Consider the following 15,402-nt stretch of genomic DNA (forward strand, 5'->3'; position numbering starts at 1 on the left):
TTGGGCCTCAAGTCTTGCGAATTCCTCTCGACTTATGTTTTATCTTACACGTTTCATGGCAAATTCATGCCTTCATCTCATTCAACCTAATAACGACTCAAACCTCACAGCCTTCGAGTTTTATGAAATACGATTCTCATCTCACGGTTAATATTTCATCTTTCACGTCTCACTCCAAACGTTTTACGTCCCACATCTTATATTCATGTAACCATTCAAGAGGGTGAAAACTAAAGGTTAATCCCTCTCAAAATAGAAGTTTACATAAAAAAAATAATAATAACCATTTCACGTCTCACATCTCAAGTTTCACTACAATCATACAAATTTAACCTATTCAATCATTTTTTACTTCTTACTACAAACGCTTTACATCTCTCTTCTCATCTTTTGACGTCCCACATCTCAGGTTTTGAATATTGCTACGAATTTCTCACGGTTTATGTCTCACCTTTCATGTGTGAGACAACTTGAGTAACTGAGATATTAAAAATGGCATAAAAGACATGAGAAGTGAGAAAGTGGTTTGGTGAGACATGAGGTTAAATGCGTATTGTAAGCGAGACGTACGAAGGTTAAATGAGTATAAGACGTGAGATGTAAAACTTTAGCGGTAAAACACAAAAGATGAGATGGAATATGTGAGAAGTGAGTCGCGATATATGAAACGTGAGATTTGGGACGTGAGAAGGTTAAGTGAGTATCAGACGTGAGATGTAAAGTGTGTGCGGTAGAAGTGACAAACGTTTTACATCTCACTTCTCATAATCACTCTTGACGTCTCACATCTCAGGTTTTGTATATTGCTACGAACTTCTCACGGTTTATGTCTCATCTTTCATGTGTGAGACAACTTGAGTAACTGAGATATTAAAATTGGCATAAAAGACATGAGAAGTGAGAAAGTGGTTTGGTTAGACGTGAGGTTAAACGCGTATTGTAAGCGAGACGTACGATGGTTAAATGAGTATAAACGTGAGATGTAAAACTTTTGCGGTGAAACGCAAAAGATAAGATGTAATCCGTGAGAAGTGAGTCGCGATATATGAAACGTGAGATGTGGGACGTGAGAAGGTTAAGTGAGTATCAGAAGTGAGATGTAAAGCGTATGCGGTAGAAGTGAAAGTTGACACACAATCTGTGATATTTGAGTCGCGAGATATGATACACGAGATGTGAGACGTAAAAAGTTTGAATGACAGGCGTAAGATGTAAAATTCCAAGTATTTCAAGTTTTTTAGCAGTCTACTAAACTAAATTAAGGTTTCATAAGAGGCTTAAAGCGTCTTACAAAACAGTCGGTGTTGCTTGGGAATGTTTGCGGTGAGACGTGAAAGATGAAACTAAAACTGTGAAATGGGAGTCGCAAATCATGAGACGCGAAATGTGAATCATAAAATATGAGATTTCAGAAAGTTTAATGAGTATGGTTGTTTTGATACGTAAGATGAGCATATGAAAAAGTTTTTGGAATATTAGACGTGAGATGTGAACGTTTGCGGTGAGACGTAAAAGATGAAACATGAACTGTGAGATACGAATCGCGAGATATGAAACAAGAAATGTAAGACGAGAGGTGTGAGATGTGAGATATTTGATCAGAAACAGTTGCGAAATGTTATACTTTTGCGATGAGACATAAATTTATTTTTAATGTCGCACGTCAGAAACAAAATTTGACACTTGAAAATCTCGATAGTTCATAACCTCAAATAAGTGCCTGGAATTTTTTTGGCTTTGAGTTTTATTACTCCATTTTCTGATAAGCGTTAACTTTTCTTTATTTTTAAAATGTTAATGAAAAGTTCCTTCCCATGGCTAACAAATTAAATTTGAAAGAGTGTAAATTCGAAAAAATGTTGCAAATATTTGAATAGAATATATAATGAGGTTCTTATCTGTTAATTATTTCATCAGCTCCGATTTTGAAACGATTTGTCAGTTACTAGTTTTGTTTTTACATATTTTGAAGCCAGATACTGAGCTTATGTCATCATTATATTTCATCAAAGTTTTATTAGAGACACTTTGACATCATTCTATGAAATAGCCAAATTAAAAAGTAACATCCTCAATAGCTATGTGGAATATGCTAACCTTGAAATGTTAACTTAAAAAGACAAATGTAATGTACTTTGATAAATTTAATTTTCTTTGAAAATTTAGTTTAAGAAAAAACATTTTCCTGAATCAATTAATTTTTTGTCAGAAATTCTCTACGGTTAAGAAAGTTCTTTTTGCGGTGCTTCAATTTATCAATAACAGAACACAGATTTTCCTAGACAAGTTTTTCGACGCTTTCGCATCCGAAAACTGATTCTCACTTCCATTCGATACCCAAAAAAAAAATCTATGCAAACGAATGCCGAAAATGCCCTTCAATCTGCTCACGTCCGGACGATTTATCCGGCAGAAATGTGTGTTTGGTTTCTCACATGAGGGATTTTGTTTTTATTTTATTTTGGTTGCCGATTTTATTTGCATTCGTTTGATTTTGACTTCCCCAGTTTTTGATACAATTTCAATCCGATACAATTGTATGAATTTTTTGTGTTGAATGAATTTTGTTTGACTTTTTTTTTGTTCTATTTAGTTTTTCGGAATTGTATACCTTTTTGTGAATCATTGATGCGAACTATTGTGAATGGGCACAAGCCTAAATGAATAAATGATTCCGTTTGGTGTTCTTTCGATGATAATTGTTGCCAGTGTTGGTTTGTTGATGTGATTTCTCTAGACGGGGAGATTTTTGCAATTTTAAACTAGTGATCACTTGTGGGATTCCAGTTGATTGGATTTTGTTCTAATTTTTTATCCTAGGGTGATTGCATCTACCTTAAACCAGCCAGCATTTGGTCAAATGTTAATGGTTGTTTTAATGCATTTTTTATTTTGAAAAATTATACAGTGAAGATGAAATACGTTTCATTTCAAAACTATAAGAAGCCTAAATGGTTTGGGGCTGCTAGCTCATCAAAAAACTAGAAATAGCGCAACAACTTGTTAACGATGATTGCTTAGCAAATACAGAAGATGCACTCAATGAAACGGGTCCTAAATTTAATTTTTTTGGCAAATTCGATGCTCTCACTCACGTATCCTTACTGACTAGGAAGAAGCAAACTGCTGCTGAGCGGCACTTACCACGTGGCCATTGGCGTCCTAGGAGGAGGTTTTGAATGGGGTTTTTATTTTGGTTTTTGGTTGGAATTTTTCGAAGAGTTGGGCCATTTGAAATTGTTGTGTTGATGAATCGACGTTGCGAGTCAGTGTCAGTAAGATTGGGGTGAGATATTTTTGACTATTAAATCAACGCTCTAATCACTTCTGTTTCTGTTTAATATTTTTTTAGTGATCATTTGAAGGAATGGATTCGGGATGGATCATGGGAAGATTGTGGAGATTTTCCTTTTTTTAAAACTTTCCCCCTTGAAGACACATTCATCAAATTTAAACATTTTTATTACACGTAAAAATGTTTAAATAAATTGAGTCTTTGAACAAAATCAAAATTTAAAAAAAAAATTGAATGGAACCACTTGATATGCTTTTTTTTTACACATTTTTTTTTAATTATTCAACCGATTTGAAAGATCATTTCTAAAGATAACATTAATCCATGTCAGCTTAATTAACCCCAACAAAACCTCCCATTTATCTCAAAGGCTCATTGTTTAATCATCTTATTTCTTTTAATCAACCAAATTGTCCCTCTGTCAACGATTTCGAGCACCAAACAGCGTTCATCATTGACGAGAGACAGCAGCAGGAAAAAGTTGAACAATTAAAAAGAAAGAAGGATGAAAAAAGTTTTCCTCGCAAACCGTCTCGCTTTCGGGCATCAAGAAGTTTTTCCTCGCAAACTTTAAACATTCGCTAGGGCAGCTAAGTAAAAAACATCTGTCACCAGCAAATCTTGGAGATTGTCGAGGTTTTCTTTAATTTTTTTTCCTATTTTTCCGAGCAAAAGTTGAACGCTGACCTCTTGCTCTCAGATAGCAATGATTGAGGAAAATTTACCGCAACGAAACTTGAACGAAGAACAACACAACTGATGTTAAAAGAAAATCGTAAATTTTTCATTAAACTAATTTTCTTGATTGCGCTTCTGAAAACCAAAATAAAAACCTCCTGGAAACACAGTAGAGAAATTATTTTTCTTAGAACTGTTAGATTTAGAAAACTTTTTCAAAAGATATAAAATCATTTAAAGGTTGAAAATGATTAAAATCTTATTTATGATTAAATTCAATAAAGGTTTCGTAAAAAAACAGTTCAAGTATCGGTTTCAAATCAATTTCAGTTTAGTTGCAGTCTAGTTTCAGTTCAGTTTCTGTTCAGTTTCTGTTTAAATAGTTTAAGTTCAGTTTCAGTTCAGTTTCAGTTCAGTTTCAGTTCAGTTTCAGTTCAGTTTCAGTTCAGTTTCAGTTCAGTTTCAGTTCAGTTTCAGTTCAGTTTCAGTTCAGTTTCAGTTCAGTTTCAGTTCAATTTCAGTTCAGTTTCAGTTCAGTTTCAGTTCAGTTTCAGTTCAGTTTCAGTTCAGTTTCAGTTCAGTTTCAGTTCAGTTTCAGTTCAGTTTCAGTTCAGTTTCAGTTCAGATTTAGTTTTTTTTTGTTTGAGTAGGATTCTGAGAATTTCAATATTTTTCTTTTGAAAGCTAGAAACTTCTGTGTAATCAAATTTTGAGACTCCTTTTTTATTTGACAGAACGAACTTGCGTTGAATATTCATCTGCAAATCTGTTAAATTTCTCACTTTATGCGAGGACGTTCTATTTGCTTAGGAAAATAGTTGCCGAGCGAGATGAATAATGCATGAATTGTTCCTAATCAGATTTATGTCAACGAAGTTCTGCTTACGTTCATCCTTGCTGACTAAGCTTTCTGTTGTCTTTTGCCAAACTACCTGAACTAAAGAGGTAGGCTCGCAATTTCTGAGTCTAGAAGGTCCATGAGTTGGTTTGTGGGAAGAACCCCATTCTCCTTTTTCTCTCCTTCAAACCCAAACATTCAACAATCGGCAACGAGAGGGAGACAACCCATTATTGCTCTCGGTTTCCGGATGTGGTTTGTGTATCTTATTTTCGCAAAACCGTTCCGCAGATCGTTGACAACGGCAGATGATGGAGAGTCGTATGTGTTCAGCTTAGAATTGTGGGAAAAGCCTGGCCCCAGACACAGGCCTCGTTATTTATCAAACCCCGTGTTGTTGATTGTGAATTGTTGCGGCATTTCACCGAGAAGGATTTACAAAATGAGCTCGAGTGACAAAATGCGAGCCGGCACTTTGTTGTGGAGAGCGATTTGGGTGATTTATCGCCTAGGGTTGTCTTCAATTGAATGTTTGAAGAAAAATGTTCACCACAAACGGTTCTTTTGGGTGAGATTTTTCATAATTCAATTAAAAAAATAGAAAAAAAATTGTTTTACTCTTTTGAAAGATTATTTTCTTGAAGTTAAAAATTTCCGAGGGAGACAGGAGAAAGCACCTCTAAACAAATCGTCTACATCGCATTTATCCTGAGCACTCTCTGGAGCCACCATATGAGCTAAGGCGGTCCTGGCTCAAGATGGTGGTGCTTACATAAACATTTACCTAGACTCAAGATTGTTATTGTTTTAATTGAGATAGATGGCTGAGAACTCTGGGCAACAATCATAACCGAGGAGATTTGCGTGGGTTTGAGTTTAACTGAGAGCTGCTTGAGATAGCAGCGTTCTTGCTGTTGACATTAGAACAAAACGGAACCAGTTGGAAGAATAATTGTCAACAAAATGCTTAAGTCTGACGAAATATTTTCAATTCTAAAAAAACTAAAATCTGCACTCTGTCGCTGTGACCTTTTTTATTAAAAAAAAAACCCCAACTTTTTCTCTTCCCGTAAATCATCATAATAATCAACAAAACAAAATGAACTTGATAATGGTTCGATACTCCAGAACAGTACAATAGTACGAATAGCACTTACACTGAAAGTTCAAAGCTAGTGCAGAGAAAGTAGGAGAAAGAACAAAACAAATCAAGTATTCGTTCAATTAAAGCTTGGTTATCTTCCCGATCAAAAGATATTTACTCAGAGATCGAGAGATTGTCAAGGATTAACGGACTACTGGATAAGATAAGTTTCCATCATAACTTCATTACATTTACCATTTGATGAAGCACTGGAAAGCAGAATTTGGGCATTTGAATTAACTCGGAAACATTCACGCCACAAAACAGTCCGTCCATAAATCTGGAAGGATGTCTTCTGATCAAATAATTCAAATTTTTAGCACTTGATCAAGAAATTGAAACTTTAAATTTAACATTGGAGCGATGACCAACTCTGTATCAGGTCCTCGAAAGAAATATCCAAGAGATCAATTAAAATTGACCGTTTCTGTGGGATATGGACTCTTCCCCTCGTGGACTAGTGAAACTGCCGGTGGATGATATTAAAAGCTACTATCAATATTGAAATCCTGAGAAATTTCGTCATATGATGATGGAATATCACTATATTCCTCTACAATGACTGGAACGAAGTCTGTTGATCTTGGCGATCTTTCAGTCCCTTTTATTGTACCTCCACCCCTGACACTTAAATTCTGGCTTTACTTAGATGGACCTCAATCCAAGATAACGGATGAAGATGCTGGCAAAATAGTATCCTGCTGCTTGGACCTATCTATACCAGTAGTTGTGAAACAAAAGGCGTAGATGACTCGTTCGACAAAAACACTTCAACCGACGCACTGTGGTCCGAAAGGGCTAAAAGTGGAACTTTTTTCGTAGCGCCTCTGTCTTTCGTCTTATCTCTTAAGTGTCTTCAGAACATTTGCTTCTTCAAACATGCTTCATAACTTGAAAGTATCAATAGTTAGTCAAAGTCCACTATAAAAAATTTGAAAATTCTAACTTTTTTATTTCAATAGATAGAGCTTTACTTTATACTACAAAGTTGTAGAATACGTGAAAATATGAAACTTTGTTGAATATTTAAAAACTCTATCTCTTTTCAGAGCAGAGTTCTCAAGGTTTTATTTTGGAAGTTATTTAAAAGTTAGTTTTTTAAACTTAACTAAAGTTAGATGAAAATTTACATGAGTAAGATGTTCTGAACATTTGTTGAAGCATTTAAATCACACGTTTTGCACAAGATTTCGACTTTTAACGACGTTTTCTAACCAAGTTATGGCAACTTTAAGTTTTATTTTTTCTTAACTTCACGAGCGTTTATTGCAAAAACGTGCAAGTGGATTTTTTAAACTAATAAACCACATTGAAGCTTGAACAAATTGGTGTTGGTTTAATTTGTCTCCACGTGCTCGTATTTGAACACAACAAGCATATATTTGATGTGTTTTACGTATTTCCATACGAAAGATGGAAAAATTGATTTCCAGGCTACTTAGATGCTGCGCAGAACGAAGGCAGAAGGCAGTTGAAAATAATTTTTGTATGGAAACACGCAAAACACATCAAACGTGCAACGAAGTGACACCATTTACACTGATCGTTCTGCTGCGTTCGACAAGGTGAACCATGATATTGCTATCGCAAAATTCGGGCGCTTAGGATTCTGTGGATCTCTACTGGATTGATCCGGACTTATCTAACGAGACGGAAATTATCCGTTCGAACTAGTGAATCCTTTCCCAGGCAATTCCCTGTCACCTCAGGAGTGCCCCAAGGAAGCCATTTAGGACCGTTAATTTTCGTAATCTATTTCAATGACGCACTCTCGTTTCTGGACGGCACAAAACTTGCTTATGCTGATGACCTGAAACTTTTTCACGCCATAAACAACCAAGTCGATATCAACTTTTTACAGCAGTAATTTTACCGTAATTGCTCACTGCACAGGTGCGACATTTACTGCCTGCCGTTGCACCGCAACAAATGCTCGGTTAAGGGGGGTAGGGTCTAACGGGTAGAAAAAACACCATTTTCACAATTTTTTTCTAGAGCTATCGTTCAAACAAATGTATATAAATTTTTTGCATTATACAAAGCATTGTTAAAAGAACATTTAGTAATTTTTTCGTAGAAAAATATTGGAAAATGAACCGTTGAAGGAGCACTTTCGAAGATGCCTTTTAGAAAACAGGATTTGCGGTGGACACTGTATCTCAGCACAGAATCATCTGAAGTCAAAAACTCAGAGCAAAATATTTTTAATAGATGTTTTTCTGGACCCCAACAATTTTATTTAACTTAAAAAATTGTTTATGAAATTTTTGTGGCTGTTTGAAGTAAAAACTACGATTTTTCACGAAAAAATCCGCCATTTTTTATCTGATAAATCTCTCCAAAGTAAAAAAAAAAAACGTTGGGGTCTGGTATTTTATATGTAGAAAATATGTTCCAAATTTGAAAAGAATAGGATAAGTAGTTTTCAAATGACGATGTCCACGGACTTTAAAAATGTGCTTTCGAGAAAATCGCGTTTAAAGTTTCTGCGCTTGCTTTCCTGCAGTATTAGATAGGAGGAGATAAAGGCCTATAATTTCTACAGTTTTGCTTCAATTGACTTGAAAATTTGACACAACATTCTTGAAATGTTTTACAATAAAAAAATCGATTTTTTGAAAGTGTTAGACCCTACACCCCCCCCCCCCCCCCCTTAATCATTTTTTTGATAAGCGGCACACTTTTCATGCGGATTACATCCTTGGAAGCGAAACCATCACCCGAGTGGATCATATCAACGATCTATGAGTTATCCTCGATCAACGGCTGGAGTTCAAGACTCACACGAACTCTGTTGTTGACAAAGCTTCTAGAAACCTTGGATTCCTGTTTCACATGGCCAAAGACTTAAAAGACGTGTACTGCCTTAAACGTTTTTATTGCTGCATAGTTCGTTCCGTTTCGTCTGCCAAGCTACGAAAATCGCTGCCGCCTAATAGACTTGGATACGCTTCAAGTTCGTAGGAACGCTGCTCGAGCTCAGGTTGTAGCCGACCTGCTGACATCGAGATTAGACTCTCCCACGCTGCTGGAGGCTGTCCCTTTCAATGTACGACCCCGAGGATTGAGAAACCAGCATTTGCAGCTCTATGTTCCCATTCGTCTAAACAACTCTGGGGCCAACAGCGCTTTTGTCGGAATCTTAAAAACTTTTAATCGTTTTTCTGAACATTTAGACTTTGAATATTCGAGAAATATATTCCGAAGGAAAATACTAGACGTGTCCAGAACTGTTTCGAGTGGATTTTAATTTAAGTAAATTTTTTATGATAACTTACATTTGGATCAACATGTGATCCGTTGATATTTTATACAAATAAACAAATAAATAAATCAATCATATTGGTATAGTTGAATCTATAGTATTTATGATAAAATCAATCATCTTGGTAAAGTTGAATCTTTCATATTTAAAATCGAATCAATCATATTACTATTAGTAGAATCTCTATAATTATTGTTGAATGTATGACATAAATGGAACATATTATTTGAAGCCGCTCCTTCTTGGCATATCTTTAGGAAACTGGGGGGAACCGACTACGGTTATACATTTCGGAGCCAACAGTACAGTCATCTTCAAAGGAGCCAACTGAAAAAAAAACACTGATGTGGTTGTTTTTCTTGATTAAGCGAACCTGGTCTGGCATGGATTGTAGCAAACCCTGTGAGGGAGTCGAAAGAAATATATGTTTTAAACTGCACTTATTTAATCAAACTCTTTAAACCAACTCGCCGCAGAAAACCGGATCTAGATCCAAATGCTTCTGATGAATTGTTCTCGGAAGAAGAGAACGACAACTTCCGTCTTTATGAAGTTTCGCTTGAGGCGATTCTCGGGCAGTTGGTTCCGGACGATCTTGTACGTATCCCGCTTGATCCGGACCTTCCGCTGTGTCATGTTGTTGATATTCTCCGATGAGAGCTTTTCGGAATGACATATTTCTTCATTTTCATTTTTTTCTCCATTTTTGACTGGGTTTGACTGGCGGATGGGGCCAAACTTAAGCACGTTCAAAAACAGCGAAGAAAAATGTCATGTTTTGTTAATAATTTTATGGACAATATGCAAGAACTACCAAAATGGTTTGATTTCTTCATAAAAAATTGTGCAAAATTTACCATATTGAAAATTTTGAAGCAAAAACCATAAAGTGATTTTGCTATCACCATAATTGGTAAAAAAAAACGAGCGTGTATAGAGGTTCTGAAATTTCTCTTCTGTTTTCCAAATCCACATTTTTATACTTTCGCATTTTTTTTTTTCGATTAACACCAACGGTAGCTTACCAAGCTTGGATGCGGCCCATTAAGCATCACAGATTTGATGCTCTGGAATCACGTTAGGATTATGAGATACAAGGCGAGGCCGGCCAATTAGGGCGTCCTTAGTTGATTATTTTGAACATTGTATCATATGATCTCTAAAATTATTGATTTTGAGAAAAATAGAAAATAAATGAAATCAAAATCATTTATGACGTCAGTGATGCATATCAAGTGGTTCTCTTTAATTTTTCAGATTTTTATATAATATTTTTTTATAATCCTGAACTAGTTAAAAAACAATTGAAGACATTGACCAATCAGTGAACAACTACACGAACACTTATCGGAGAGTATATAGATAGATTCAAAACAGCAGCTGTAGATCTAACACATAGCACGGAAGTTTACTTTTTTGAAGATAGAAATTAAGTTAAATAGAACATTCCATTTCGAAAAGATTTTTTTAAAGATAAACATTTACGGACACCAGAAGGAGCGGTGAGAGGAGGTTTGAGAGGATAGTAGGATAGAGAAAAGTAATAGTACTGCAGCAGTACGTGAAAGCGGAAAGGTAAGTGTGAGGTAAGTGTGAATAAAAAAAACTGCAGCAAGTGTGTAAGTTATTGATTATTAAGAAAATTAATCCCAAAGAGGATACATAAGATGGAAAAATTGACTCAAAAAATTGGGAAAGAACTCAACTCACCGTTTTCCATGGCAACTTTGGCCTTGAAGCCGCCGAAGTGGTTCGAGTAGTCGGAAACGAACCGGAGGGCCAACACTGGCCCTCGGGTGGTGTGCCGGAGTAGCTTCAGCTTCGAGCTCCAGTCGCCACAAACCTTTCGGGGAACGTGGCCGGTGCCAAGTTCCGGTGGCGGAAGCCTAAGATCGTAGCTAGGATCCTCCGGTTGCAGGATCTTGTTCGGTGTTTTGCTGATCAGGGTCGCCATTAGACGATCCTCGATGTCGACCTTCGACGTCGGAAGAAGGTTAGATTTTCTTCGCCTTACGAAGGACCGATTGGTACTGTGTCTGGGATTCCGAGTTTGAAACAGAGGCGCGAAAGGCCTCGCGGGTTTCGTATAGGCAGAGGTGAAGTTGGAGGATAGTTCCATGATTTGGAGGTAGTCGTAGGCGCATCTGAAAAGAATTTTAGAAAAAAATGTCAGAATTCGGTTTAATTTTCCACGTTTTTAGGTCTAACAGTGGTTCATTTTCCAGCACCAGCTCCTCGAAATCCAACACTATCCGGTAGCCGGGCGGGGCAGTGATCATGGTCAGGCAGTTGACATTGTCCGGATAGGGCCGGGGAAAACCCGGGCTCCAGATGGTAGCTTTTGGGCGATCCAACGTTAGCGCGATGCTCTTGTTGCAATCGTCGTGCCAGGTTTTTTCGAAGGCTTCTGTAAATTAAGAGTACAAAAAACCCATATTTTAATTATAGTTTCTATGAGTCGAACTAGGACGAAATTACCTTCCATAATAACTTTTTCACAGAGGAAAAAGTTTTTGGTCTCGCAGTCTCGATCGTTCCACATGTAGGAACCGGCGAGCATTCCAGAGATGCCCGTCGCAGATCCTGGGGGTGCCTGGAAGAGTCGTCGAATTTCGACGCAGTCCTGGCCACTCAAACCGTCATCATTCGGCTGTCGGTTGAAGTTGTTCTGTTGGATCCACCCAGGGAACCAATCTGTAGGGTAATCAGAATAAATTAGTTCAAAAGGCATGAGTGTTGCACGTTACTTATTTCTCGGTCAATATTAAAATTTTATATAGTAGATTTCATAACTATTAAGTCTACAATTGAAATTGTCACCTCAAACAGTTCAGGTCCCTAAACGACCATTCAAGAAGGTACAGTTGAAATCATAAAATTTTTATTATCATTAAAACTTTCACAATACACTTTTTTCTGTTTTTTACATATTGGTTATCCTTTTTTCGTAATTCAGTACAGCTTTTTTATCTTGATATTTATTCAAAGCATGATATATTTTTGTCTACGATTTGATGTTCCGACTAGAATACTAGTTTTTGAAATTTTCATTAGAATATTTTTTTCATCCATTTCACTTAATGAAGGAAGATCAATTCAAACATTCAGTTATCATCAATTGATTGCTTTTAAAAAATTTAAGTAAATCAAACGAGCACTTTGAAATGTTAGTTTGTAAATGCAATGAATTAAGTACATAGTTAAATTTATTCGATAACCATTAATATTTTCTCTTGAATCAGATACAGAAGTATTGACTTTGTTTGTTTTTTCATCTTTGATACGATATGGAAACTTAAAAGAAATGCTCAAACATAAAAATTCTTATAACTTTATTTAAAAGCAAGAATTTGAACGATCATGATGTGATACATAAAATCAATATTCTATCTTAAAACTGATAGCAGAATCATAAAGATTGTATCTAAATAAAAACAATTTGTTTTTAACAATTAATGTAATAGACTGGTTCATAACAATAAAAATTATTATTGTCGGCGCGGCACCCTCCGGCACTTCGACGCGGCACTGGGTCGCAATGGATTTTTAGTTATGCACAAACACTTGATTTTTTTACGTTTTTGATACGTCAGAAGTTGGCCACAAAATTAACTGCCAAATCTGATTTGACGATATTTAATTCAAATAGAAGAATATATTAAGCATCAATATCAGTATAAAATCATACATTTTTCACAATACCAAACATTCAATTGAAGAATTTTCGAGTCGTGATTGTAAATCAAGTCCAAAAATTATGCTTTAAAGTTTTTATTTTACATAGATCTAAATCTGGAAAAAAAATGGTTTCATTGATTAACATTCATAGAGAGGGATCTTGTCTACTACCGGAAACTTAAGGTTTTTTAGGAATAACTTAAAAAATATATTTTTGTTAATATTGATTCCCCCAATGATTTGTAGGGTATCTATCTTATGATCACAAAACTATATCAGAACAAAATTAATATACAATATATTCATGTGTTCCCCGGATAATTAAAACAAAATTTCGGAACAGTCTGGCTCGGTCCGAATATCCGGAGTTCATGAAAAAATCCCAAGATTTTGCCCAGATGTATTCTTTTTATTTGGCAAATCCAACAAAAAAATTGTGTTGTTAAAATTTTTTGTTTCTGCAATCATAACAAAATATTTTGAGCAAGTTTTATGAATATAGTTATGGAAGATATTTTTTGGAAGCCTAAAATACGATTTAAAACTGTCGTTGAATTTTCAAAAAAAAAAAAAAATTACAAATGTTTTTCTTGATTTCTGCTTAGTAATATTTGGGATTTGACAAAACTTGCTTGGATATTTACCGGATTATAAGTCGTCTATTTTCAAGTCAAATGCCCGGATTTTGCATAGGTTTAAAACTAAAATTGCCTGTATTTGTCCGGCCCGGAAACGTATTGAAAAAATTCTGGCAACCTTAGATAAGAGAAATCATTTTATGTTAGTTTTCTTTCATTTTCAAAGGTGTTGTCTGTGACCGGACACTACGAATTACTTCACCAAAGTTGACATCAATGGCACAATAACTTAAAAAATCACTAAAATCCATTGCACAGGTCTTGTAAGAACGGGTTTCATGAATTCTGAACATTCTATGAAGCCTTGCATAATAGTTTTTTTTTATAAAAAAGAATGATACATTTGTTTGGAAAAACAAAACCAGAGAAAAATTGTCAAAATTTAAAGTTTCTTAGGGGACTGCAATATTTTCGTTTTTGAATCATTTTCTTCTGTTTACCAGTTGAGGGTGCTTTAGAAATGAAAAAAAAATTGAATTTTCAAGTTGAAATCATTCAATTTTAAATATTTTCTTGTCCGGTCATAGACAAATTGAATTTTTTTATTTTTCCTAATATTTCATTTGAACTTTCGTTATGTTATCAAATCCTGACAATTTTATATAAAAAACCTGTCATAATCCGAGCATTTGATATCAACATTGACTACCGAAAATCCGGGCAACATCCGGGCAAATTTTGCCAAAATCCAGAAATTACTCAAAAAAATTTATGAAACAAAATTAAAAAAAAAACATCTTTTCCATTAAAATTAATCGCCAGATTTAAAATCGTATTTATGGCTTTCAAAAAAACCTTTTGCTTATTTTAATGAAATTTGATCAAAAAATTTCCTTTTGGAGGCATCAATATTAAAATTGTAACATCACAATTTGTTTTTTAATAGACAAATCAAGTAAATTAATCTGGGCAACCGGGCTGGGCCGGACTGTTCCCAAATTTTGTATAGAATATCCGGGCAAACCCGAATAAAACTGGGTGATCTGGAAACTTAAGTTAGACAAGTTAACTCTCAACTCTCAAGTTCTCGATTGAGTTTTGAATTAATATTCAAACGTTTAAGTGTAATGTTTGCTGGGAAATCGATAATAATTAAAATCGTTGAAAAAAAATTATAACTAAGTTAAGGTTGCCAGACTGCCCGGTTTTATCCAGGTTTGCCCGGATATTTCACACAAAATATGAGAACAGTCCGGCCCGGTCCGGTTGCCTGGATTTCGTTGAAAAACTCCCAGATTTTGCCCCGATTAATTCACTTTATTTGGCAAACCAAATAAAAAAAAATAACAAACACCTTCAAAAAGATTTTTTTTTAAGCAAGTTTCATAAAATAATAATCATGGAATTCATTTTTTTGAAGCCTAAAATACGGTTCAAAATCTATCAACGAATTTTGATGATTTTTTTTAAATATTTTCCTTGATTTTTGTTGAGGAATTTCTGAGTTTTGACAAAATTTGCCCGAATAGTGCCCGGATTTATGGTCGCCAATTTGAAATCGAATGCCCGGATTTTGCCAGGTTTTTAAAAAAAAAACTGCCCGGTTTGTCCGGCACGGATACGTGCTGAAAAAATTCTGGCAACCTTAAACAAAGTACTCAGGTTTAACCAAACTTTAAATCTGAACCCTCTGTCGCGAAACTTGAACTGAATCCTCATTTACGTTTTACTTTCTAGATTAGATTTCTGAAATCAAATCTAGATCTGATCAGATTTACAGTTAAAATTATAGGCAATATGCTATGATTGGATCTGAGTCTAAACTTTGCATCAGCAATTTCAGAATGCGACTACGGTAATTTCGATAAGACATATAAATCTTATAGAAAAGTCCTGTGTAAACCCTTTTATGCATGACATAGACAT

The 15,402-nt window shown here is 35.2% G+C and overlaps 1 protein-coding gene across 11 annotated transcripts in view; it reads right to left on the bottom strand.

The window, feature by feature from the left end:
* Positions 1 to 15,402, bottom strand: part of LOC129739391 (uncharacterized) — a 485,831-nt gene that overhangs the window by 82,290 nt on the left and 388,139 nt on the right. For 8 of the 11 annotated variants that reach the window (XR_008735846.1, XR_008735845.1, XM_055730825.1 and 5 more), the window contains exons 6-9: positions 11,699 to 11,914; positions 11,429 to 11,627; positions 10,931 to 11,364; positions 3,145 to 3,162 (exon numbers count right to left, since the gene is read on the bottom strand). Coding sequence is in view for 9 of the 11 variants with exons in the window: in XM_055730825.1 (XP_055586800.1) it covers positions 3,145 to 3,162; positions 10,931 to 11,364; positions 11,429 to 11,627; positions 11,699 to 11,914 (867 nt within the window). In the remaining 2 variants the exon portion in view is untranslated. The remainder of the gene's footprint in view (positions 1 to 3,144; positions 3,163 to 10,930; positions 11,365 to 11,428; positions 11,628 to 11,698; positions 11,915 to 15,402) is intronic. The other 3 variants (XM_055730829.1, XM_055730830.1, XM_055730823.1) reach the window with 1 other exon arrangement.

Source organism: Uranotaenia lowii, chromosome 1 (assembly GCF_029784155.1).
Source record: "Uranotaenia lowii strain MFRU-FL chromosome 1, ASM2978415v1, whole genome shotgun sequence".
NCBI lineage: Eukaryota > Metazoa > Arthropoda > Insecta > Diptera > Culicidae > Uranotaenia > Uranotaenia lowii.